This window comes from Lepidochelys kempii, chromosome 10 (genome assembly GCF_965140265.1).
Source record: "Lepidochelys kempii isolate rLepKem1 chromosome 10, rLepKem1.hap2, whole genome shotgun sequence".
Lineage (NCBI taxonomy): Eukaryota > Metazoa > Chordata > Testudines > Cheloniidae > Lepidochelys > Lepidochelys kempii.
Genome location: NC_133265.1, coordinates 56,751,001 through 56,772,703, shown reverse-complemented (window position 1 = coordinate 56,772,703; position 21,703 = coordinate 56,751,001). Strand labels below are relative to the sequence as shown.

The following is a 21,703-nucleotide window of genomic DNA, read 5'->3' as shown; positions in this document are numbered from 1 at the left end:
ATAGTTATACCATTCTGGAGATAGGTCCTTTGAATTTCTTCAAATGTTTATGCTCTTTGGGACAGAAACTGCCACGCATTATACATTTATGCAATGCCTAGCACAATCAAGCACTGGCCTGGTTTAATTGCTAGGCAGTACCCCAGTAAATCATAAGTATTCAACAGTAGTGGTTTTTCAGTTTTGCTCTTATATAATGCCAGGACTCTGATTCACATACAATATCTCATGAGCCATATTTTCTGAGTGTGCAACTACATTTGAGCTTATAGACATACAGAGCTTGCATGTTACAGCAGCTTCTGTTTCTTTTTGATACTTAAGAATAAAATTCATTTGTGAGTGTATGTTTACCTGCTTTAACCTTGTAAATACCTCTCATTTCTTTTTCCTAGTTAATAAAACTTTAGTTTATTACAGGATTGACTACAAGTGTTATCTTTGATGGAAGATCTGAGGTACAATTGACCTGGAGTAAGTGACTGGTCCTTTGGGACTTGGAGTAAACTGAATATTGTTGTAACTTTTGGTGTAAGGGATCATCAATCACAAATACAGGATTGCTGGGTGGCAAGACAGACCAGAGTACCCAAGGGGACTGTCTGTGACTCCATGTTAAGGCTGTTATAATACTTGAGGAGTTCACACTTGATACTTGGTTGGTGAAATCTAAGTATAAAACACACAACCAGTTGGGGCTTGTGCCCTGGTTTGTAACAGTCTGCCTGGAGGCTGGCACAACTAATTTATATGAACCCCCTGCTATTTGTCTTTTCTCCCAAGCAGTGGTGAGCTGGAGCCGGTTTGCACCGGTTTGATAGAACCAGTTGTTAAATTTAGAAGCCCTTTTAGAACTGGTTGTGAGGTGCCGACTCGATGGGTGCTCCAGCCCTGGAGCACCAAAGAGGAAAATTTGGTGAGTGCAGAGCACCCACCGGCAGCTCCCTGCCCCCCCCCCAGCCCCAGCCCACCTCCGTTCCGCCTCCACCTCCTCCCCTGAACGCGCCACCCCGCTCTGCTTCCCCGCCCCTCCCCCCCAGGCTTCCCGCGAATCAGCTGTTCTTGCGGGAAGCCGGGACGGGCTGAGAAGCAGGCCGAGGCTTCTCGCTCAGGCCCAGGGAGGCGGAGGTGAGCTGGGGCGGGAGGGCGTGAGGAGGGTTGCCCACGCTGCAGCAGGTAACCCTAGCGGAGGGGCACGCAGGGAAACCACTTCCTGCCCCAGCTCACCTCCGCCACCCTCCACCTGAGTGTGAAGCCACTGCCTGCTTCTCAGCCCCCCTAGGCTTCCTGCAAATCAGCTGTTCTCGAGGGAAGCTGGGGCAGGCTGAGAAGCAGGCAGCGGCTTCCCGCTCAGGCCCAGGGAGGCGGAGGTGAGCTGGGGGGTGAGGAGGGCTGCCCGCGCCTCCTCGTGCTCCCCCCCCCCTCAGCTCACCTCTGCCACCCTCGGCCTGAGTGTGAAGCCACAGCCTGCTTCTTGACCCCCCTAGGCTTCCCGCCGAACAGCTGATTTGTGGGAAGCAGGGTGGGGCGGAGAAGCAGAGTGGGGCAGCACCTTCAGTGGAGGAGGCGGAGCGGAGGTGAGGTGATCTGGGGCCGGGCGCGGGGTGGGAAGTTGCCGCGGGTGCTCCAGCCCAGGAGGTTTTTTCCCCGTGGGAGGTTTTTTCCCCAGGGAGTCGGTGCCTAAGGTGCCACTTTTGATGTGATCAGTGGGGGAGTGGCCGCTCCCCCTGCTCCTCCCCCAGCTACGCTCCCCCACACCTAGGAGCCAGAGGGACCTGCCGGATGCTTCCTGGGAGCTGCCCCAGGTAAGCACCTCCAGGACTGTGCCTCTGGCTCTTAGGAGTGGGGTGGGCACCCACTACAGTGGCCCACAAGACCCTCCTTCCTGGTTCTGGGGGCAGTCAGGGGACAGGGGAGGGGGGTGGATAGGGCAGGGGTGGGTCCTGGGGGGGTGTCAAGGAACGCGGGCGGGTTGGATGGGGCAGGAGTCCTGGGGGGCGGGGGTGGACAACAACCCCCTCGTGGGGTGAGGAGGGAACCCGTTGTTAAGATTTTGGCAGCTCATCGCTGCTCCCAAGTATTCACAATTCTGCTCTCTTAATTTATGTTGGAATATTTTATCTGGTATGGAAGTCAAACTAATTGATCAGCAATTTCCTGGGCTTTCCTTTTTAAAGATACTGGTACATAAAACTTTTACCTTTCAAGCCATCTGGTACCTCTCCAAATTCTTATACTTTATTGAAACATATTCCTAGAAGTTCAGCAATTTCCTTTGCTAATACAAAAAGAAAAGGAGTACTTGTGGCACCTCAGAGACTATCTAAAACCCTGGTGTGCATCTCATCTAGCCCTGCTGATTGTATATGTTCCGTTTTACCAGGTAACTCCTTCACCAATCCTGTATTGTTAACCTTTCTTCCTTTCTCCATCTGTTAATTGTATTAAGTTTTCTGCATTCCTTGCAGCTAAAATACAATTAACAGAACATGCCTTTTGGATGTATGAACAAAATACAGGCAACGCCTGTCTCCAGCTTTTTAGGAGTGCAGCTCGAACCTTAAATCTTTTGTTCCGCTATTGATTTCAGCTTTGCAGCACTGAAGAGTTCTCTGAATTCACTTCCAAAGCCTCTGAAGTGTTATTTGAACCTAATCTTTATTAGCTTTGCAATGCAGCAGAAACAGGGACAATGCAGCAAGTATATCTGTTACTGCTCTAGCCAGGTTTCAGAGTAACAGCCGTGTTAGTCTGTATTTGCAAAAAGAAAAGGAGTACTTGTGGCACCTTAGAGACTAACCAATAACTAGCCAGTTGTTTTCCCACAATAACGCTTTCCAGCTTAAATCACAGACCTTCCAATGTCAAGGAATCTCAGTTAACAAAGCACCTGAAAAATTCTTGCCTAGCTTTTATCATTATTGTATTTTATTCTGACTGTGCAAATCTGCTAAACAGAGAGCTGTTTAAATGATTGGGGGAAACATCTCTTCTCACATTTTCCACTGCCAGTGGGAGGATTCAAGTTCAGTCTCAAGTCTTACATAAAATTTAGTGACTCCGTTCAATCACAGATAAACAGACCATATCACTCCACTGTGATATGGTTTAGCATACTTGGCATTTCAATATTGAATAGGTCCACAAGAGAACTGGTGTGGGAAAACTAACAATACAACTGCCTCCACAGCACCTAGTCCACAGTTTTAAGGGGGACTCCTGCTTCCACCGCTGTCTATTACTAAAATTTCACAGACACAGATATTTATTCCAGGAAAATAAAAACCACTTGGAAAAAAAACAGCTTCTACGTTACCTATTTTTAACAATAAGAAAATGGAAACAAAATCTAAACATGTGGAGACATCTCCTCAGTTGGTGTAAATAGGAATAGCTCCACAGAATACAGAACTACATTGATTTACACTTTTGATTGTCTTTCCAGACCCTTGATCCATCAGACAGCCAGATGTCTATCACCTCACTCCAGAAGAAATGAATTTTTTTAAAAAAGTCTGCGAATTTTATTTTCTCAAGTTTTTGTCAGTGCCCATTTCACTGTGCGATGGATAGGCCATTAAGCATTCAGATTGGGCTGTCCAAAGGGATCTTCTCTGGCTGATCTTAGCCAATTTACTGCAAATCCTTAGCTACCTTTGTACCCTGGCTGCTCCCATTCAAATATGCTGCAGGAGTCCATCCAAATTCAAAAATCCTTTCACTAAAACACATTTACAGAAACCGTGTGTCATGCTTGAGGCATTTAAACAGCACCACTGTTGTCTCATTTAATGGGAAACCAATGAAAATTATTTCTATTAGAGAAAACCTGGCAAAAAGTCTTAAGAATGTCTAAACATGAAACCCTTCAGATTAGCTGGTTCTTCAGTGTCTCATCTGGCTTTATTATTCAAAAACACAATAAAAATGATGGCATATATTTATAGTCACCACCAAAAAATGTGCCACAGCATATTTGCCCTAATACAAGAGATAGAAACAAATCAAAATGCTTTCACAAGCAGAGTTTTTATAAACTAAAAAGTGTTTTCTTTATACAAGAAAAAGTATTGTCAACTCCAGCATTGTTTTTAAAAAGGTATCTATGCCAATTTTGAAAGACACTAAGCCAAATTAATACTTGGTGAAACTCCACTGAAGTCAATAAACTTAAAGCAGAGATGATGTGGTTGGCACATTCAGTTTGTAGAAAATTATGCTGACAATTAAATCTGTACTAAGACTGCCAGTGATATTTGATTTGGTTTTAAAAGACCATCTCTACAAGGCAACTGATTTTTGCTGGGTCATTAGGGGATACCTAAAAGCAGGTTTAGATGTACATTTTCACTTTCTGGTTCTGCCTTTCTTTTCTCATTTTCTATTTATGGGCACTAGCATAAGTCTAAAGCCTATGGCCATGATCCTATCACTGGATCTGTGCACCTATGTGGAGTTCTATTGATTAAATATATATCTATGTGTCTGGAGTTCTGCTTAAGTCAATTGGGCTCTACACAGACACAGGAGTCTGTCTACATAAATCCAATAGCAGGATAGGAGCTTTGTGTTTGCTCATTTACTCCTGCTGCTTATTTCACATTTGAAGTAATAATCCTAATCACAGCAAACAGTTCTGAGGATACTAATGGAGGATCACCACTTCAAGTGAGGACCAAGCAGGAGGAGCAGATGAACTAACCACAACAATCCCATTTCCAAGTCCCCAGCAATGCAAATAAAGGAAAACCACCAGCTAAAATTCACAGGTATATCAGCAGAATCATTTCAAAGCAAAATGCTTACAGTTTTCTGCAAGGAATGAACAGAAATTTAGTATTTCTAGTAGGCATTGTGTGCAAATCTGCTTTGAGTATGAACTTTGTTCTAACCCGTTATTCCTTAATACAAATAAGGAACTATACAAAAACCAGACAAAAAGCAACTTTCTTTAGAACACATTGTAATACACAGTAAATGCAGCTTCCTCTAGGCTTCTGCTCAGCACAACGCTCCTCAATCAGCATGTCAAAGAGTTACCTGTGCCACCCCTTTCAGTTGCTTTTATGGATACTATGCCATTTCTCATGTTGGGGGTTCTTGCTTTCATCAAAAGTCAAGACCCTGAATATCTGCTAATGCAATAAGCTCTTACTATTACTGCTTTTCCAACATGTTGTATTCACCCCCTGGTTCATACTTAAAAATAAAAAGATGTTCCAATCTACTATTTCTGTTCATCATTGTGTTACAAGTGCTTTGTTATTATTATAGGCGGGACCAGCAGCATGACCTATTATTTTTATGGTCACCCGACACTTTCCATTATAAGACCCTGTTTTAGTTGCTTATCACCTTGCCAGATTAATTGGTCAGGCTGAAATATTCCATGCCAAATGTCTGCCTTAGGCTGAAACTTTTTGGAAAATTTCAGCCTAAATGGTTCCGCCATTTCCAGGAATGAGGCAGATAAAAAATAAGGGTTTTTTGTCATTGTTAAAAAAAAATTCTTAGCGAAGCTTGAAGCACCTGGTTTTGGAGTGGGGACTCAAAATTTGGCAAGGGGTGACTTTGTGTAAGGCTTTTTTGGTTTGTCAATTTTGTTTGCAATTTTGGTTCAGGTTAAACCCTCCTCCCTCTGCCAGCAAACTGAAAAAAATCAGTTATTTGACCAGCTCTAGAAAACATACTATTTTTTCCTCCACAGGGCTCCTGCCTTATTGAGTGCACAGGCCTATTTGGTCCCCATGTACATGATGGATCCCCGAAAGAGATCCCGCTAGTAAACCAGAAAGGCCTTATTTGTTCAGAGGGGAAATACCAGGGGGGAAAATAACCTCAGGGAATCAGGGATCAACTAATTCTGGGGGACAACAAATGGAATGGAATGGAAGTGAGGGTCATATGTTTACAATCAGGGTGCCAGATGGGGACATTGAGCAGAGAACCCCAGATGGCACCCACCACACCTCAAAGGTGTCTAAGGAGCCACTGGGTACTGCTTGGAAGGTGTGTCATGCAGGAGGCAGGGAACTGTAGGAAGAGAAAGTCTCATGGGTAAGGCAGCTGAATGCTGCCTTGGAACACTGGATTCTATCCCTGTCTCTGCCACAGAAAGTCAATAGGAGTTGTGCTTTGAATGAAGCTATATAATGCTAAGCACTCTGAAAAAAACATATCCTGGGTGTCCCATATTGGGCACACAAAATCAGTGGATACTTTTGACCTTACCATCTTTGCCTCAGTTTGCCTTATTATTTTTATTAATAAAATATAATAATAAAATAACAATAACAATCCCTCATCTCCAAAGGGGGGTTGTGAAAATAAATTAACGTTTGGGAAGCACTCCAATGTTAGAGTGATGAGCACTACAGAAAAGCCCAGGAGGAAGTTAATTCTGTTTTCAGAGCAGGGTTTGAACAGCGTGTGGTAAATAAGGCATGGGGCTATACATTGAATAATGCTGCGAAAACAAAATATTGAACAGCGGTTCATTAAGTGAGCACCATCCATTCCATGCACTAGATAGGCAGGGGGCTTGTAGAAAAGAGTAGTATGTGATCATGTAATTAAAGATTAATAACATCCTTTTAATGTATGTGTGTGTGTAATTTATACAACACCACAAAAATGTTGCCATCAGAAAGCCACCAAGCATAGGTCTCACAGCTGCAGTCCAAGGTAATTAGCATGCTTTACTATCTTCAGCAAATGATAATGCAAACCACAGACAAATAAAGGGAGGAGAAAAATGCATTCCTTGGCTGGGAAGTTTTTGCAAGTTTAAAGTCAGAGACACAGACAGTTGGCAGGAGAGAGTTGGGGATATTTCCCTGGCTGCTTCTCCCTACAAATCAATCACTTCCCTGCAAGCATAGTAACGACAGAACTACTGTTCATCTAGTGTGCCCAGCTCCTTTCCTCGCCTTAAATAATACAAGGAATTTGGCATTAGCTTTCCATAATTGTAAGGTAAATGTTTATGGAATAACAGCATTACTGTACGTGTTGCTCAAAAGATAGTTCAGTACACATGAGTGTGTCTCTACACATACGGTGTGGCTTTCTCTCCTGGACATTATTACTGCATCAGTACATAGAGCAAACCTGCAGTGCTCTGTCTCGGCTTTGTCGGGTACTGAGAGTGTGTGCTAATTATTTGTCCTTTGCAGTGTTATCTATGAACTTGGCCCTGATATTCCACATAGAAAAGGCCTATTCAACTGCTTTTCTCATCACAGTACATCTAGGGCCAGTCTTCAGTTTTCAGCTCTTCTGAATGACCAGTCTTTCTAGGACACCCTTGATCAAATTATCCTTCAGCTATGCCCAGAGAAATACCCATACCTAGCTATGACCTTAGGTCCATGCTCCCTAAGTATTTGCATCGCTCTGACCCCTTGCTAACAAACAGCTGACAACTTCATATACTGCCTGGCCTCTCAGCACCCTCCAGCCAAACTCTCTCTCACCCCACCCTCTGGTTCAGTGCTTCTGTTCCTTCCCCACTGATCTGTGGCCCAGCACAACAGGGTAGCAAGGCAGCTTTCTTTCCCTGCCAGATCTCATCTGCACTCTTTTTGTGCTCTTTGCCTGCTGTCTGGTTTATGCACTACCCAACGCTTGCTTGGCAGTCAGTGGCTGCAGGGGTGGAAGGTGGGTAACGAATATGCACATGTTGAAGGAATGTAGTCACAAGTGAGGAAGCTGGATGGCACACTGCATACCTTACTTCAGTGAAGTACCTTCAAAACATAGGATCAGCCCTGTTCTAATTACTTCTGAACCTGTCCACACGGCCTTAGAAAAGCAAATCACCTTAAGCTTGTGGTATTGGGCAAACCTTCTTAAAATGTCAGAGAAAAATAGATTCTTCCCTTGAGAAGACTTGCTGATACCATAGTCAGCTCTCACCCAAAACAGACATTCCAGTAGAAGGTGCTGTATGACAGAATGTGTATGTTATTGTATTCTTTTTGAGCGACGATGAATAGTTACCAAATGTTCAAAAAGCATCATTTTTTGGAAAACAATTTTAATGGCATTTGTAAATGAATTCACAGGATCTCGCTTGAATGAGGTTTCCAGAAGACTGAGACTTCCACTGCTTCCAAAGCCTGGATGCAATTAAACCAACATATAAGTAAAAAGTGAATTTCTTGTTCAAATTATGGCTGTGTTTAATATTAAGGCAGCAAAATTCAGACAAAGCATCTTGTCTGAAAAGACAAAAGAGAATTTAAGACGCATTAAAATACCTTCTAGGACATTGTGTGTGCAGATAAATGACAGATATTCTAATTTACACACTAATATTAAACATACATTCCTGACATATTTGTCAATGTAACAACCTGACTTTAGGTAGTTGAGGTTTTGAACTTGAAATTTTATTTTAATCGCTTAGTTTTCATCTTTACAACATGGTACTAGCAGTTACTTTCAAACAATAACAAAGCTGTACATCTAAATCATTCAGTCATTTTATTGTGAAAAAAATAAATTCAATTCAACTTGACAAGCGGCAGAATGATGACCTTTGAATCACCACCACAATTCAATTTTTAGTGCTAAAACTGTTACTTGGAACTGATGAGGTGATCAGATGTTGCAAGCCGTTTTCCCCCTCCCCTTCCCTCTAATGTGACATATGAATTCCATTGACTTTAAGGTAACTTCCCAGACATTTCCAATTACTAAATCAAACCGACTATACTTAGTTGGCCAAAAGCTCAGGAAACAATCTCTTTAACCATTTGATATGAATTTGGCGCCAGTTATAAAAATGTTAGTCATTCATCTATCACACTATTTCTGGACACAAATCAGGGTCTGAGTCTTCAGAGAAACAGATCCCCCACCTCCATCCAACCTCAAACAGTGTACTGACATCCCTCAAACTTCAGAAGAGGGCTACACACTAACAGAGACAGATCCAGTGACAGAACGTAGACCATAATGAACCCTCATGAAGAGATATATGTAGGTTTGAAAGAATTCGATTTTTTAAAAAATAGTTTCAACAGCTATTATCAATGTTTATTTTTAAGAATTTTCTTCAATTTTTATCCATTTAAATTTTAACAGTTGCACAAAATTAAGCACAGAGCACATAAAGCCTTTCTGTCCACTCTGGCATTGCAACAGAGCAGAGTGACCCTGGGTAGATTGCAATGCGGAGATTTTTTTTCAGAGCAACTTCAACTGCAATGGTAGCAAGAACAACTGTGCACCAATGCAAGCAGTTTTTAGTGAAGATGGGGTGTTTTACAGGCACATTGAGGTGCTGCAAAGATGTTGCAACACCAAAATGCTCTAATGTAGATAAGCCCCAAGATGTTACTCCAGGAAATCATAGCTGCATGCAGGCTTTGCACTGCATAGTGAAGAAAAAAAGTTTCTAAAGAGTTACAGAATATTAGCATAATAAACTATCCTCTCATTAGGATTTTGGAGATTCTGAGTATTATGTGCAAAATATATTCTTGGGACAAACTTATCTTGACAAAGCATGGATGATGTACAGGAGTGTTGTACATTTATTGTATTGAATCAGCAGGGAAGAGAATGTACATGCTAACTCAATGTAACCAGAAACCCCAAAAAAGTGTTAATTTTCACCACTTCACAAGAAAGCAATTGGCTTTTCTTGTATTGGTCTGGATGAAAACACTTCCTCAGCCACACACAGCACTCTCCAGCATCATAACGACTATGACTCTCTAAAAGGTCCCAATTACATTGTGTATATAGCAGAATAAATGCAATGTGGATTATAGCCATGTACGTTCAGTGATCTGTAATTGAAAACTCCTGGATTTACAAAATGGCTGGAGAGCAGGAAGACTGAAATGCCAATATGTGAATTTGATGAAGTACCTGAAATCGTTCCATCAAAAACAGAATGGATTCTGTACATTGAATTCAAACTGCTTCCAATATTGTGTGGATGCCAATGAAATATTTTCAGACATAGAATATGAACCAAATGTCTAACTTTCACAACAAGTCCCAGAAAGATTTAAACAATTTAAAGAGAATTCACAGAAGGTGAGTGTGGATCGAGTGACTTGAGGAAAGACTAAAGGAGCTAAACATTTGTGTGAATTGGCCAATCTTATGTGAGGCTATGGTAACTGTCCACCAAGTATAAACTCCAAGAAGAGACAAGGGAACCTTTGGCTGGTTCAAGGAGGCTATACCAAGGAGCAATAGGATGAAAGAGAAAAAAGGAAAATTTAGGGTGAATACCAAAAAGAATGTCTGGACTTGTAACAGGAAGGAGGGGTTTCAGGAGAAAAGGAATCTGATCTTGTTACATTTTACTGAGTTTTAAAGGGCAGATTTGTTTGAACTACATAATGTTGAAATTAAAAGTGACTATGACAACTATTTAAAGTGGAAAACTGGACGATTTTGCAGGTTTGACAGCATGATCCTGATTTTAGCAGCTGCAGCACGTAAGAGGAGGAGTAATAATAATGCCCACCTAAGGTACAAAGCCCATGGGGACTTGTGGTAAGCACACTCAGAGGCACTTGCTACATCTGTACAAAATGTAGAGCATGCATCCCACTCAGGACACCTTGAGGAGAAAAATATCAAAAATGTCCCTCTGTAAATCTAAGCTGGGACAACATGCCATAAAATGCCTTAATGATAATTGTGGTGTTATTGCATAATATCACTACAGGACTGAGTTAAGGTTGCTTGGTTCTCTTAATTACTAATTTCTTACCAAAAGAGGTAAAATTTAAGTGTAACCTTAACTCTGAATTTTGTGGGCATATAAATGCATATACTGGTTTTGGGACACCTATAACATCTTCAGTTATTGATATGAACTCTGAACCTTTACATTAAAATAGAGGGTGTTGATGGTCTATAGTTTTTTGGTTTTGCGTGCACGCACACACCTTGAAATATACTACACAATACCTAAAATATCTTTGGAGAAGACTGAAATCCTGTCATGCGGGGTGCAGAAAGCCCTGGCTAACTCATTAGAGGTTCCTCTACTAATTACTTTTCTCTGGCCTGGAGAACGTAAATTGCCGAGGATTGTAATAGGCATGCATACACTATGTGATTGTAAGCTCTTTGGTATTGGAGCCATTATTTTGTCCTCTATTTGTGCGGCACCTACCACAATTGGATCCTAGACAGTGCCTGGAGCTTCTAGGCACTATGGCAATAAAAATAAAATAACGTACATTCCCTGGTGGAGAAGTATTTTTAATTTATTTTCTTAACACACTGGTAGTCCCCATCCCTCTACCTATGTTAGTGATTTTTTTGTGTGTAATGGACATGCCTACATTTAGAGTTTATGGCCCTATTCGGGGTGGAGAGGTAGGTCAACACAAAACTGTCAAACGGCTAACTAGATCCTCTGTTAATCCACAGTTTTGGGCCTTTCTTCATCTGTAATTACATTTGATGCTACAATATATTGTGATGACTGACTGACAATGAACTGGTTTTTCAGGATAGATCACTGCTTGCTATGAAACAAGTTTAGGTTAGACTAAACACATTAAAGTGAAGGCTTCTGAACTGCAAGTCGGCAAACATTTTCCCCAGTGTTTTAAGCCAGCCAAGTCCCTGTTATTTAGTCAGACTCTAATGAGACCTGCATAAGACATTGTGTTCTATAGAATATGGTAAAGAGATTCAAAACAGTGGGCCCAGTTTATCCCTGGAGTAATTTCATTATAGCCATAGCTATAGAGTTACAACAGAAATTAATCCTGGCCCAGTATCTTCAGTGAAGATACCCTATATGTTACTCTTTAGGGTAACATCTCAATGGAAGGGACAAATGATCAACTGATGGACAAACAGGAGAACGTTTAACCGTTATTCCCATAGCAATGGCTGGCATGTTACTTCTGCCACTAGCACTAATGGCCTTTGAGCTAAAACTTTAAGAAATCCCACCCCAAACCTCAAAGAATCAAAGAAACCACAGTACAGCCTAAAGTAATGTAAACTCATATAAGCTTTTAGTAAACTTTCCTATACACCTAGAAATGTCAAACTGTTAAATGCACATACAATCCTACACTGTTCAAAAGGAAACTCCCAAACTAGAGTCAAAGCTAAATTCCTTGGAAAAGGAACATCGTCTTAACCTCATTTTGCTATTATATCAAATACATAGCCACACAATTCTCAAAATGAGTAAAAACAATGCACCCAGATGTCCCAAACGAAAAGAGTTTTTAATAATAAAGTTCTCACTGAATAAAATTCCATACCTCCCCATTCACTTTTGTATCCCAGAAATATTAATGAATACTTCCTCACATCACCCCTGTGTTGGTAGTGAACAAAGCAATACAGGAAACAGAATTTCCTGTCCACGGAAAATTGTACATTTCCAAAAAAATGTTTTTTCGGAATCAGAACAAAAAGACACAAAAGCAAATTTCTGTAGAATGGAAAATTTTTCAAAAAATTCTGAGCAAGGAGCCAGCCAGTTCTCAGTCTGGCTAACCATCTGGGGAGCGAGGCAGCCTAGTGTCCCACAGAGGTGGGCAACATGGGAAGTCTGGAAGCCCAGCAGGCAGATCAGGGAGACTGCTCAGCCATCAGCTGGCTGACTGGCAGGAAACACACATGCAAGTGCTGAAGAGATGAAGCCATTTGTACAATGAGAAAATGGGTTTAGTGACCTGCAAAAACACTTGAACAAATAAAAGCTCTTCCCAGCCTCTCACTAACCAAAATCTATAAGCTTAACTTTTTATGAACCAAGCTGTCAGTCATGCAGAATGAGTTCAGCTATCAATGAGAGCACATTAAATGCACAACGATGAGGAAATGACCTAACAGGCCAAGGCAGACTGAGTTAATTTGTAATTAATTAACTACCCTTAGGAGAAACCAAACACTGGGGTACCAGTTAATAGAATCTTTCCCCCTTGATAAATTATATTTACCTCTTGGAACATACAAGGAAAAAGGAAAAGAAAAGAAAAAAGAAGCTAGCGTTCCCTAGCTAACTCTGGAACACGTCACTGATGATAAATCAAAGTCCATGTATAAAAGTGGAGACACAGGAAGAAAAAGTAAATAAGGACAAACACTATCAGCCTTGCTTTGCTCTGGCCTGGGCCTTGACTCCTCTGACTGTTCCTACTTAATTATTGTTTATAACTATTAAATACCACATCCTAGGGAGAAACTGATCCCTGATGGCAATTACAGCTTGCACTTGGTCCGTGGGAACTTCATCATCTGAATACCTGCGCTATGTGCCTGCAAGGATTTAAAATTCTAGCTGCATCACCTGCAATTTCTCTCTTGTTAAAAAGACCATTGAATAGTCACACCCATTTCTTGAGAATCTGGTTACATTCAGAGGTGCAGGGAAATGATGAGGATATGCTCACCCTTTTTTTGGTATTCTGTTGATGTCCTACCCTTAAATGTAGCTTAAAAATTTACAGTTATTTACTGTGAATGCATTTTCACTCAAGTTCCCCATGAACACTAAAACATATTTAACTTACAGTGAACTGTATGTCCTGCCACCATCCCAAACTTCGCTGGAGCTAACTTCTCCCCTCCTTCTCCATCAGTGCTGACATCTTCATTGTCCTCCCCATCTCCCAAGCCCACATTTACAACTTGCTCTTCACCCCATTCTCTGGATGCCACCTCCTGCCAAGTTTCCTCTGCAATGTCCTTTCTTCATCATCCCCACTATTAGATCATTTGGTCCATGCCTTGATCGCTCCTCTTAGCTACTGTCACTTCCTCCTTTCTAACTCCATCTCCACTCACCTGCAACTCTATCTGAAATATTTCTGCTGTAACCATCTTCCCCTCGTGCCACTCAGTCCACATCACCCACCTTGTTCCTTCGCGTCATGATCTTAATATAATTCAAGACAGTTAAATCAAGATCTTTGCACTTGTTTTCACAGCTCTACTGTAAACATTTTCACCCCACCTAACCTCTGCTCTGATATTCCCTTACTCTCCGCTACTCTAGTAACCCCTTTGAGTAGAAAACTGCTTTTCTTTTGAGTTTGGAAGCACCTTGCATATTGTGGGCATTACCAATAATAATAAGGATAGAAGTCTCCTCACAGTCCTCTCTTCTAACTTTGCCCTTCTTCCATATTTGGAATAGCCTGTCTCGCATCCATCTTGTAAACTCCTCTTCCAGATCCCTCATTACATCTTGCTTTTTTAATGGAACCTTCCAATTCTGATCTCCATCATCAACCCATCTTCTTAGGTCTGAACTGTTATCCACTGTATCACATTTGTCAGCCTGGTTTAGATTCTAAGCTCCTCTGTGCTGGGACCATGTCTTGTGTGTCCGGAAGGGCTGTGTACATACAGAATAATCCTTAACTATCCAATAACTTGATAAACAACAAACCAATGGTGCGTCTATCCTGCATAACACTTCCTACACAAGGGACAGACTGGCAACAGACTTGGGAGGGTGCTGGTTATAGTGGTGACTAAACAGAAGTTTCCACAGAGAAGTCTGTAAAGACCATTCTTGAAAAAGCTCCTGCTGACGCTTTATGTATGTCTTGAAAATGATGACTATGTGCCTTCATGCCCCATATGGCTGGGACTGAAACAGAGGGAAGAACAAGCAGGATTCAGGGCTGAGAAAGCAAGGTTTAGAAAGGGCTGTGTTACAAAAGCACATAACAGAGGTACTGAACCACCAGAGTCAGGATGTAGTGGTAAAAAAAAAAAAAAAAAAGAGTAAACTAACCCAAGCTAAACTCCATATTCCCCAAAGAGAAGTGGCAAACTGCTTTTCCCCTCAACTGCACAACTGACTGGGATGTATTACTACCCTACCCGTGCACCAGTGTGCAGATTCACCTGCCATGGCAGTCCAAATGAAAGCCCAAATACTCAAATTCCATTCCACGCCCTTTTCCCCAATGCAAGTTTATTAATTAACAGAAAATTCAAAAAACGTTCAAAATAATACAACACAGTTGGTAACAGAGACTCTTCCGGCTGTCTCTGGCTGCCACAACTGGGAAGGGGGAAACACATGTTTCTCCTCTGGTAACTTGGCACTGGGTCTCTCCTGTCTGCTGCCCCCACCTAGGGTGACCAGATGTCCCAATTTTATAGGGACAGCCCCGATTTTGGGGGCTTTTTCTTATATAGGCACCTATTACTCCCCACTCCCTGTCCAGATTTTTTACACTTGCTATCTGGTCACCCTACCCCCACCTAAGAGACAGGAAGTGTCCATCTGGCTTCCTGAAGGTCACATGCTTGTCCCCAGGCATGTGCCCTATGATTACATCTCCCAGTTTTAAAAGGCCCAAAGGCTGTAAAGGCAGATTAGGACTCACACATGCACCCTAAGGCCCAATTCTCTGTTACATCAACGTACAACTGCACTAATACTTTAGAAAAAAACAATTATTAATATCCAAATAGCATGGCTCTTGAACTCAACAATATTAATTCACTAGAGACTGGAAAGAAGAAGGCCTCTTGTTTTAGGTTAAACACTGATAAAACTCAGCCAAGGCAAACATTGGTGAAAGACGTTTTAAGAAATTTTCAAGAAAAACAGCCAAAAATTACAGCTCTTACAAATTTGTTTGTCAAGTAGAAGAGCAGACCCTGAAAGATCTCATAAAACCCATGGGGAGGTCATCCCAGAACACAGAGTAGCACCAAAGCCAAATATTTTAAAACAGCTTTAAGAAAAATGTTATTTTTAAAAAAAATTCTAATACAATAGATTTTTACTCCTAAAGAAGCCATAATTTACCCTAAAAATAGGCACCTAAAATCAGAAACCTTAGTTTGGGGTATATGAATTCCAAAATGTTGCAAAAAGGCCATGTGATTAGAGCATGGGACTGGGAGCTGGGAAACCTGACTACCAATCCCCATCCTGTGCTCTGCCTTCTACTGTCTGTGAAGCAAAGTCAGTGCCTCAGTTTCCCCATCTATCTAACAGGAATCATACATATACCACAGGTGTGTGAGGTTTAACCACCATTTGAGACCCCCTGGGATGGATGCTGCTAGGCAAATAGTATATTATACAGCAACTATGGACATCCCCGCAAGCCACTCTTCTTTTAAATCAACATACAGTGGGTTCTTTTATCCCATGACTAACAGAATGAAGGGATTTTTTCCCCCATAGTTAATAAGATCAATATATATCGTTTGATTTTAAGCCACAGGAAGAATAGAAATCCAGCATGCTAAGGGAGCTGTCTTTAAAATTGAGAGAGAAAAGAATGGACTTACATTTCTGTTGCAGAGTTTGTACTGCTTGTAGGCTCCAATGCACACAATAGTTCCAGCCCTTGGAGAGTGAGGTTGACCTTGGAAGGGCTGGCGGGATGCAGAGCCATGGTGGGTTGAGTCAGTCCCATGAAACAAACTTTGAGATGCAGGAAAGGCCTGTGAATGGGTTGGAGCCTGCTGATAAATTGAGGGCCCCAACACCTGAGGTCCACGTTCTTCTTGGTAAAGATTCCCATGTTGAACTGAAGGGTTAGGTGGATGATTGGGTGTGTTCCCAAGTCCCTGATTCTGCTCATATGCTTGGTTCCTTGTTGACTGTCGTTGCCTCCGTGTTTTTTGAGGCAGTTGCCCAGTGTCAGTTTGCAGTGGTAATATATATGGTACTTTTCCATATCCATATTTCCCTGGGCCTATGGGACTTTGGTTTCTGTTTCTAAAGGAAGGTAAAATAAAACAGTTACTGAACTGATAAATGTATGAACATTTAAATACGCATATGAACTTTATCTACAGCCAACAAACTAGACAAGAACAAATGAACCAAAAGCTTTCATTTATTTTTAACAATATGTGTACAAAGCGCTGGTCTAATTCTGTATATTGGGCATCTACACAGCCTGCAGAAGTGAGCCTCCCAACCTAGGTCAACTGACTCGTGCTAGCGGGGATCATGTTAAAAACTGCTGTGTAGACAGCACTTTGGAGTTGTGGCTTGGGCTGGATCTCAGGATCTGAAATCTAGGGTGGTGTTTGGGCTTCAGAGCCTGAGTTCCCATGCAAGCCTCAACTTCAAAGTACTATCTACACAGCAATTTTCAGAGTGAGCCCTGCTAGCCTGAGTCTATTGACCTGGGCTGGGAGGCACACTTCTGCAGGTTGCGAAGACATACCCTCAGAGAGTGCAACAACTCCTGCTTCCTCTTTGGCTATAAGTGGACTTGTGGTAAGTCACTGAGTATATACCAACAGAGGTGAAGACTGAGATCTGGAGCAGTGTCAGTCAATCAGACTGCACACCTAAATTGAGTGTCCCGATTGGCTGCAGTGTAGTTCAGTTTTAACTATATTTTACCATTGCAAACCCATGCAATCTCTGGCTCAGAGGTTAACAGGTTTATGTAGACTCTAACTTTTTCCTTTAACATGGCCCAGTTCCTGGCTAACTTGATCTTCATCTTTGGTGTGTTGTGGGATCCACTGGGACTGAACATATATTTTAAGTATGTAACAACAAGTTAAGCAGAACTCACATCACCCACCCCCACACCCCACGCTTATAATGTCACATTATATGACTTTACTGCAGTATATATGTTAATCCCAGTATTGTATACCACTGTTGACAGCAGCTATTTTTGTTTGTTTGTTTTCCTTGTCACCCACTGTAACTCAAAATCACTTCAGGCCTGGTTTATTTGTTTTTTGTTTTGTTTTGTTTTTTTTAATGCTGCAGTCCTGGAGACCTAGAGCTGATACAATAGTTTTGTTCTAACTGTGCAGCAAATGTTTATCTCCTGATGCAGTTGTTCACAAACAGTCTCTTCACAAGTCAGTGAGGAATACATTTTTCAAAGAAGGAAATGTCTCTCCTGTCTGTAAAATTTATTCACCTGTTTTATTACCTATTATATATAAATCTGGATTACAATGAAAATGAGGTTATATTTTTAACATATTTTTTCTAGGAAACTGGAAGTTACGGATGTCAGGCATTAGTCCCCAAATCAAAGACTCTATCTGGATTCATTTTGCCTTGTATTTATTTCTTCCTATCTCTTTTTTATTGTCTCCTAAGACTCTTATTACATAAAAACCTTGGAAGTAATTTACTTTACATTTTAGCTTTAGTGGCCTTGTGGGGTTTTAATCAATCAATCTTCATGCCTCAAGGATGTGTGAACTAAAGTGTTGATTTACCCAGCCAGATAAATGGCTAGCACTCAAGTTGTTTATATGAGTTAATCTGCTCTCTGAGACTGGTGGTCATTGAGGCAAGGTTTCTTTCTCTACCTTAACATACTGAAATATAATGGGTTTGTAAAGTTAATGGGGGGGGGGGGAAGAAAGGTAATTATTAAGATGGCAAATCGGGGGACACAGGAGTGTGTATCAGAAAGGGACAAAACCAAACCAATTCAGAAGTTCAGATAAAGCACGCCCAGGTATAAGAAGACCTTCATCCAGAACTTGAATTGAACTGAACTAAAAAACTTATTTTTTGATGATTAAAGAAGTTTACATCAGATTTTTCCCCTTACATCTCATTTTCACACCCCTCCTCACTTCCCAATTCTGAGCAAAACCAAAAAACAGGAAGAACCAGGAAATGTGGTTACATATTTCCAAACATATTTTGCAGACTGAAGAGAGACAGGTACTTTAGTGATCAAAGCATCTGAAATTGTGGATCTTATTCAAGCTGAACCTCCAAAACTTTTTCCCTATCAGTTTTATGCATATAGCATGTGAGAACTGTCCTGTCAATTGGGAGAGCCTACCTACATAACCCAATAACAGAACTGTAGGTTACCAAGACAGCTTTCCTCCAAAGCAATGTTCAGTTGCAAGGAAGGCGCAAGGGTTTGATCCAGCTTCTCCTTAAACACTTCATATTTTATCTCTATTTCTCATAGCTACTGATTTTTAAAAAGGTAATCCCTTATTCCCACACCATACCCATTTTAACTAATTCGTTGTCTTCGTTCTCTCATTTTAAGTCTCACCCAGCTTTAACAAAACTAAACTAAAAATCCCAGGGACTTTAATGAAAAATAAGTGTCTTCTTTCCTACATGGCCCTATACTTTTTCCAAAACATCACTATGTCCAACTACCTGGGGAGAGTTTTTAGAGAGGTTCATCACTTCCTAAAGGGGCCTGCCTCTACCAGCTCTCCTCATTACTCCTACACTCAAAAAAAAAAAAAACTTTATCAGAGTGCGAATGGCTTGCTTTCTAATGCTCTGGTAGAGCCACTGGTTCTCACCATACCACCAAAACACAGTCCACTCTTGCGCATTAAAAAGAAAAAGAGGAGACAAAGGAATGTCCTTGAACTGAACTGTGGACTTTGTTATTAAAATCAAAGTGTTAGTAACTCCAGAGACTGACCTGAGCAGTTTAGAGCTGGATCTAGGTCTGAATCGAAGTTGTTAGGATCCAGGTCTTGGGCTGGACATTCTACACATGATATCAGGCCAGTGGATTATTTTGCCCTTAATACGAGAGTCAGTGTCTCTCTTATGGCAGGACACAACACATTTCTTTCACCATACAAAGTTTAACATGCAACTTCTAATTATTAACATCTTTATTAGTGTTCATGCCCTCATTTTAACTGATACTGTTTGGAATGAAACCACACAGCACTGTTTGTTTTGCCTTAAAGCATTTTTCATTCACTCTTGGCAACATCCTTACAAGTTAGGAATGCATGTTGCATTAAGAGATGCAATTAAGATGCTAGAATATAAAGACGCTAGCTAAAAAATAACTTGGACACAATTAACTTCTACATTTCTTGGGGAGTGTCAGGTATAATTTATGAAGTCATGCAAGACTGAGGGAGAGAATAATATCTGGATTCATGCAGATGCAAGAACCATGAAAAAAAACCCATGACTTATCGAATGATAAGAGCTGTGTACATTGTGACCCCACCCCGAAGTATCTGGTGGAAGGGGATGGAAGTAGGGTAAGCCTAGATGGCTTGCTTTTTTATTTGACCCATCAACGGGATGGCCCAATCACCGAGGACACCCCTCCTTCCCACGAATTCTCAGGGCCCAATAACCTGCATGCCTCTATTTCTCACCACAGCCTGCTTTTGAGTGCTCTCCTTTCACAGTTATTCTGAAGAAACCAGACGGCCACTTCCCCATTATCCTTTATTGGGCAGCCTGTAATTAAGGGTGCCGCTCCCTTCCGTCATGACAAAGATGGGAGTTAGGATATGCCTTCACCCTAGGCAGCAAGCAACAGAAAAAACAACTCAGCAGGGAGGGGCACTGCCTAAGGCTCAGTGCAGTTAGCAGAGAACCACTGGGAGTTAGATTCCAGAGCACTGGCTCTTACCAATAGATCTCCCCAAACAAAGAAGATGGGTGTGTGTCAGATCTGGTCAAGCTCCCACAGCTGCATACTCGTCAGACTGCTGTGATGGGATCTAAATGCTGAATCCCAGCTGCCCTTAGCTTGCTGAGGCTGGGCACTGTTTTGGCACTGTCCCTCACTTTGGGCCAGTAGGTACACACTCCAGGTGTAGACCATATGTATGATACCCCTCTTTGCCCTGGAGACTCTGTGGTCAAATTGCACAGGCCTTGAAACTAGTACTGTTTTTCCCATGCCTCCCCTGCTGCTCTTGCACATTCCCCAGAATGCTACCAAATGTGTGAGCCTTCTGGTTTCTAGTTTAACTCTACAAGGGCATGAGATAGTTTGAAAGACAGCACACACAGACTTTACACAGGATTCTAAAACACCATGCCTCTTCACATAGTAAGCATAAGAAATATACAGACCTATATAAAGTTATAAACACCTACATACATTTCCCTGCCTCAAGTTCCTCACCACTCTAGAAAGTTCTTTGGGCTTAGAGAGAGCTCTCTGAGTGTCCAGGTTCCTTTCCCTGCAGCTCATTGGTTTCCCTTCAGAATCATAAAGCCATTTGAGCTCACTTAGCCTTCTCTAACTGCAGTTGAACAGGACCTCTCCTGCCCACAGATTCCTGTTCCTGTCTTAGTGAGTCTCTCAAGTGAATATGTTCCATCAACACCACCTGGTTCCTTTGTTTTGCTGCTGGGAATTTTCCACTCTCCACTTCTCGCTCCTATTGACAAGTTAGAGGAACTAGCTTCTCCCAGACTCAGCAACCTCCTTAGCAAGCCCACGTTCAGTCAGAGTGGTGGTGCAGCCCAATGAGCACACAGCTGCAGCCCATGTGACATCCTCAGGACCATACAAGTAGTACTGGATGCGGCCCACAATGATAAACAGGTTGAGAACTACTGAATTAGAGCATAGTTCATTAAGGTTAACTATTCTCCATTGTCCCTGTTCTGTTAGCAGAGATGACGATATTGGTTCATAGTGCGGGGAGGGCACAATTTAAAGATTCTGTGGTATGCAGCAGGGTTCAGCGCAGGGCATATAAACCCTTGCAGAAATCTGGGGAGGGGAGTCACATGGTCACCTCTGTCGGATAGGGATGTGCTACGTCCCTTGTCAGCAAATGGTAGATTCCACTTCCATATAGTGGCATTCCCTGATACAATAATTTCTTCATAACATGAACTAGAATTCATAAATACAGAAGACATATTCCCCAAGTTGTCACAGGGAGCATAGCCACCCAGCACACGCAGAAAATCCAGGGTGGAGGCAATAGCTTGCAGAAACAGCACATGTATAAAAGACCACCACTCCCT

The 21,703-nt window shown here is 41.8% G+C and overlaps 1 protein-coding gene across 2 annotated transcripts in view; it reads right to left on the bottom strand.

Moving 5' to 3' along the window:
* Positions 1 to 21,703, bottom strand: part of THSD4 (thrombospondin type 1 domain containing 4) — a 622,386-nt gene that overhangs the window by 503,632 nt on the left and 97,051 nt on the right. For both annotated transcript variants that reach the window (XM_073303716.1, XM_073303717.1), the window contains one exon: positions 16,273 to 16,705. In XM_073303716.1, the coding sequence (XP_073159817.1) occupies positions 16,273 to 16,705 (433 nt within the window). The remainder of the gene's footprint in view (positions 1 to 16,272; positions 16,706 to 21,703) is intronic.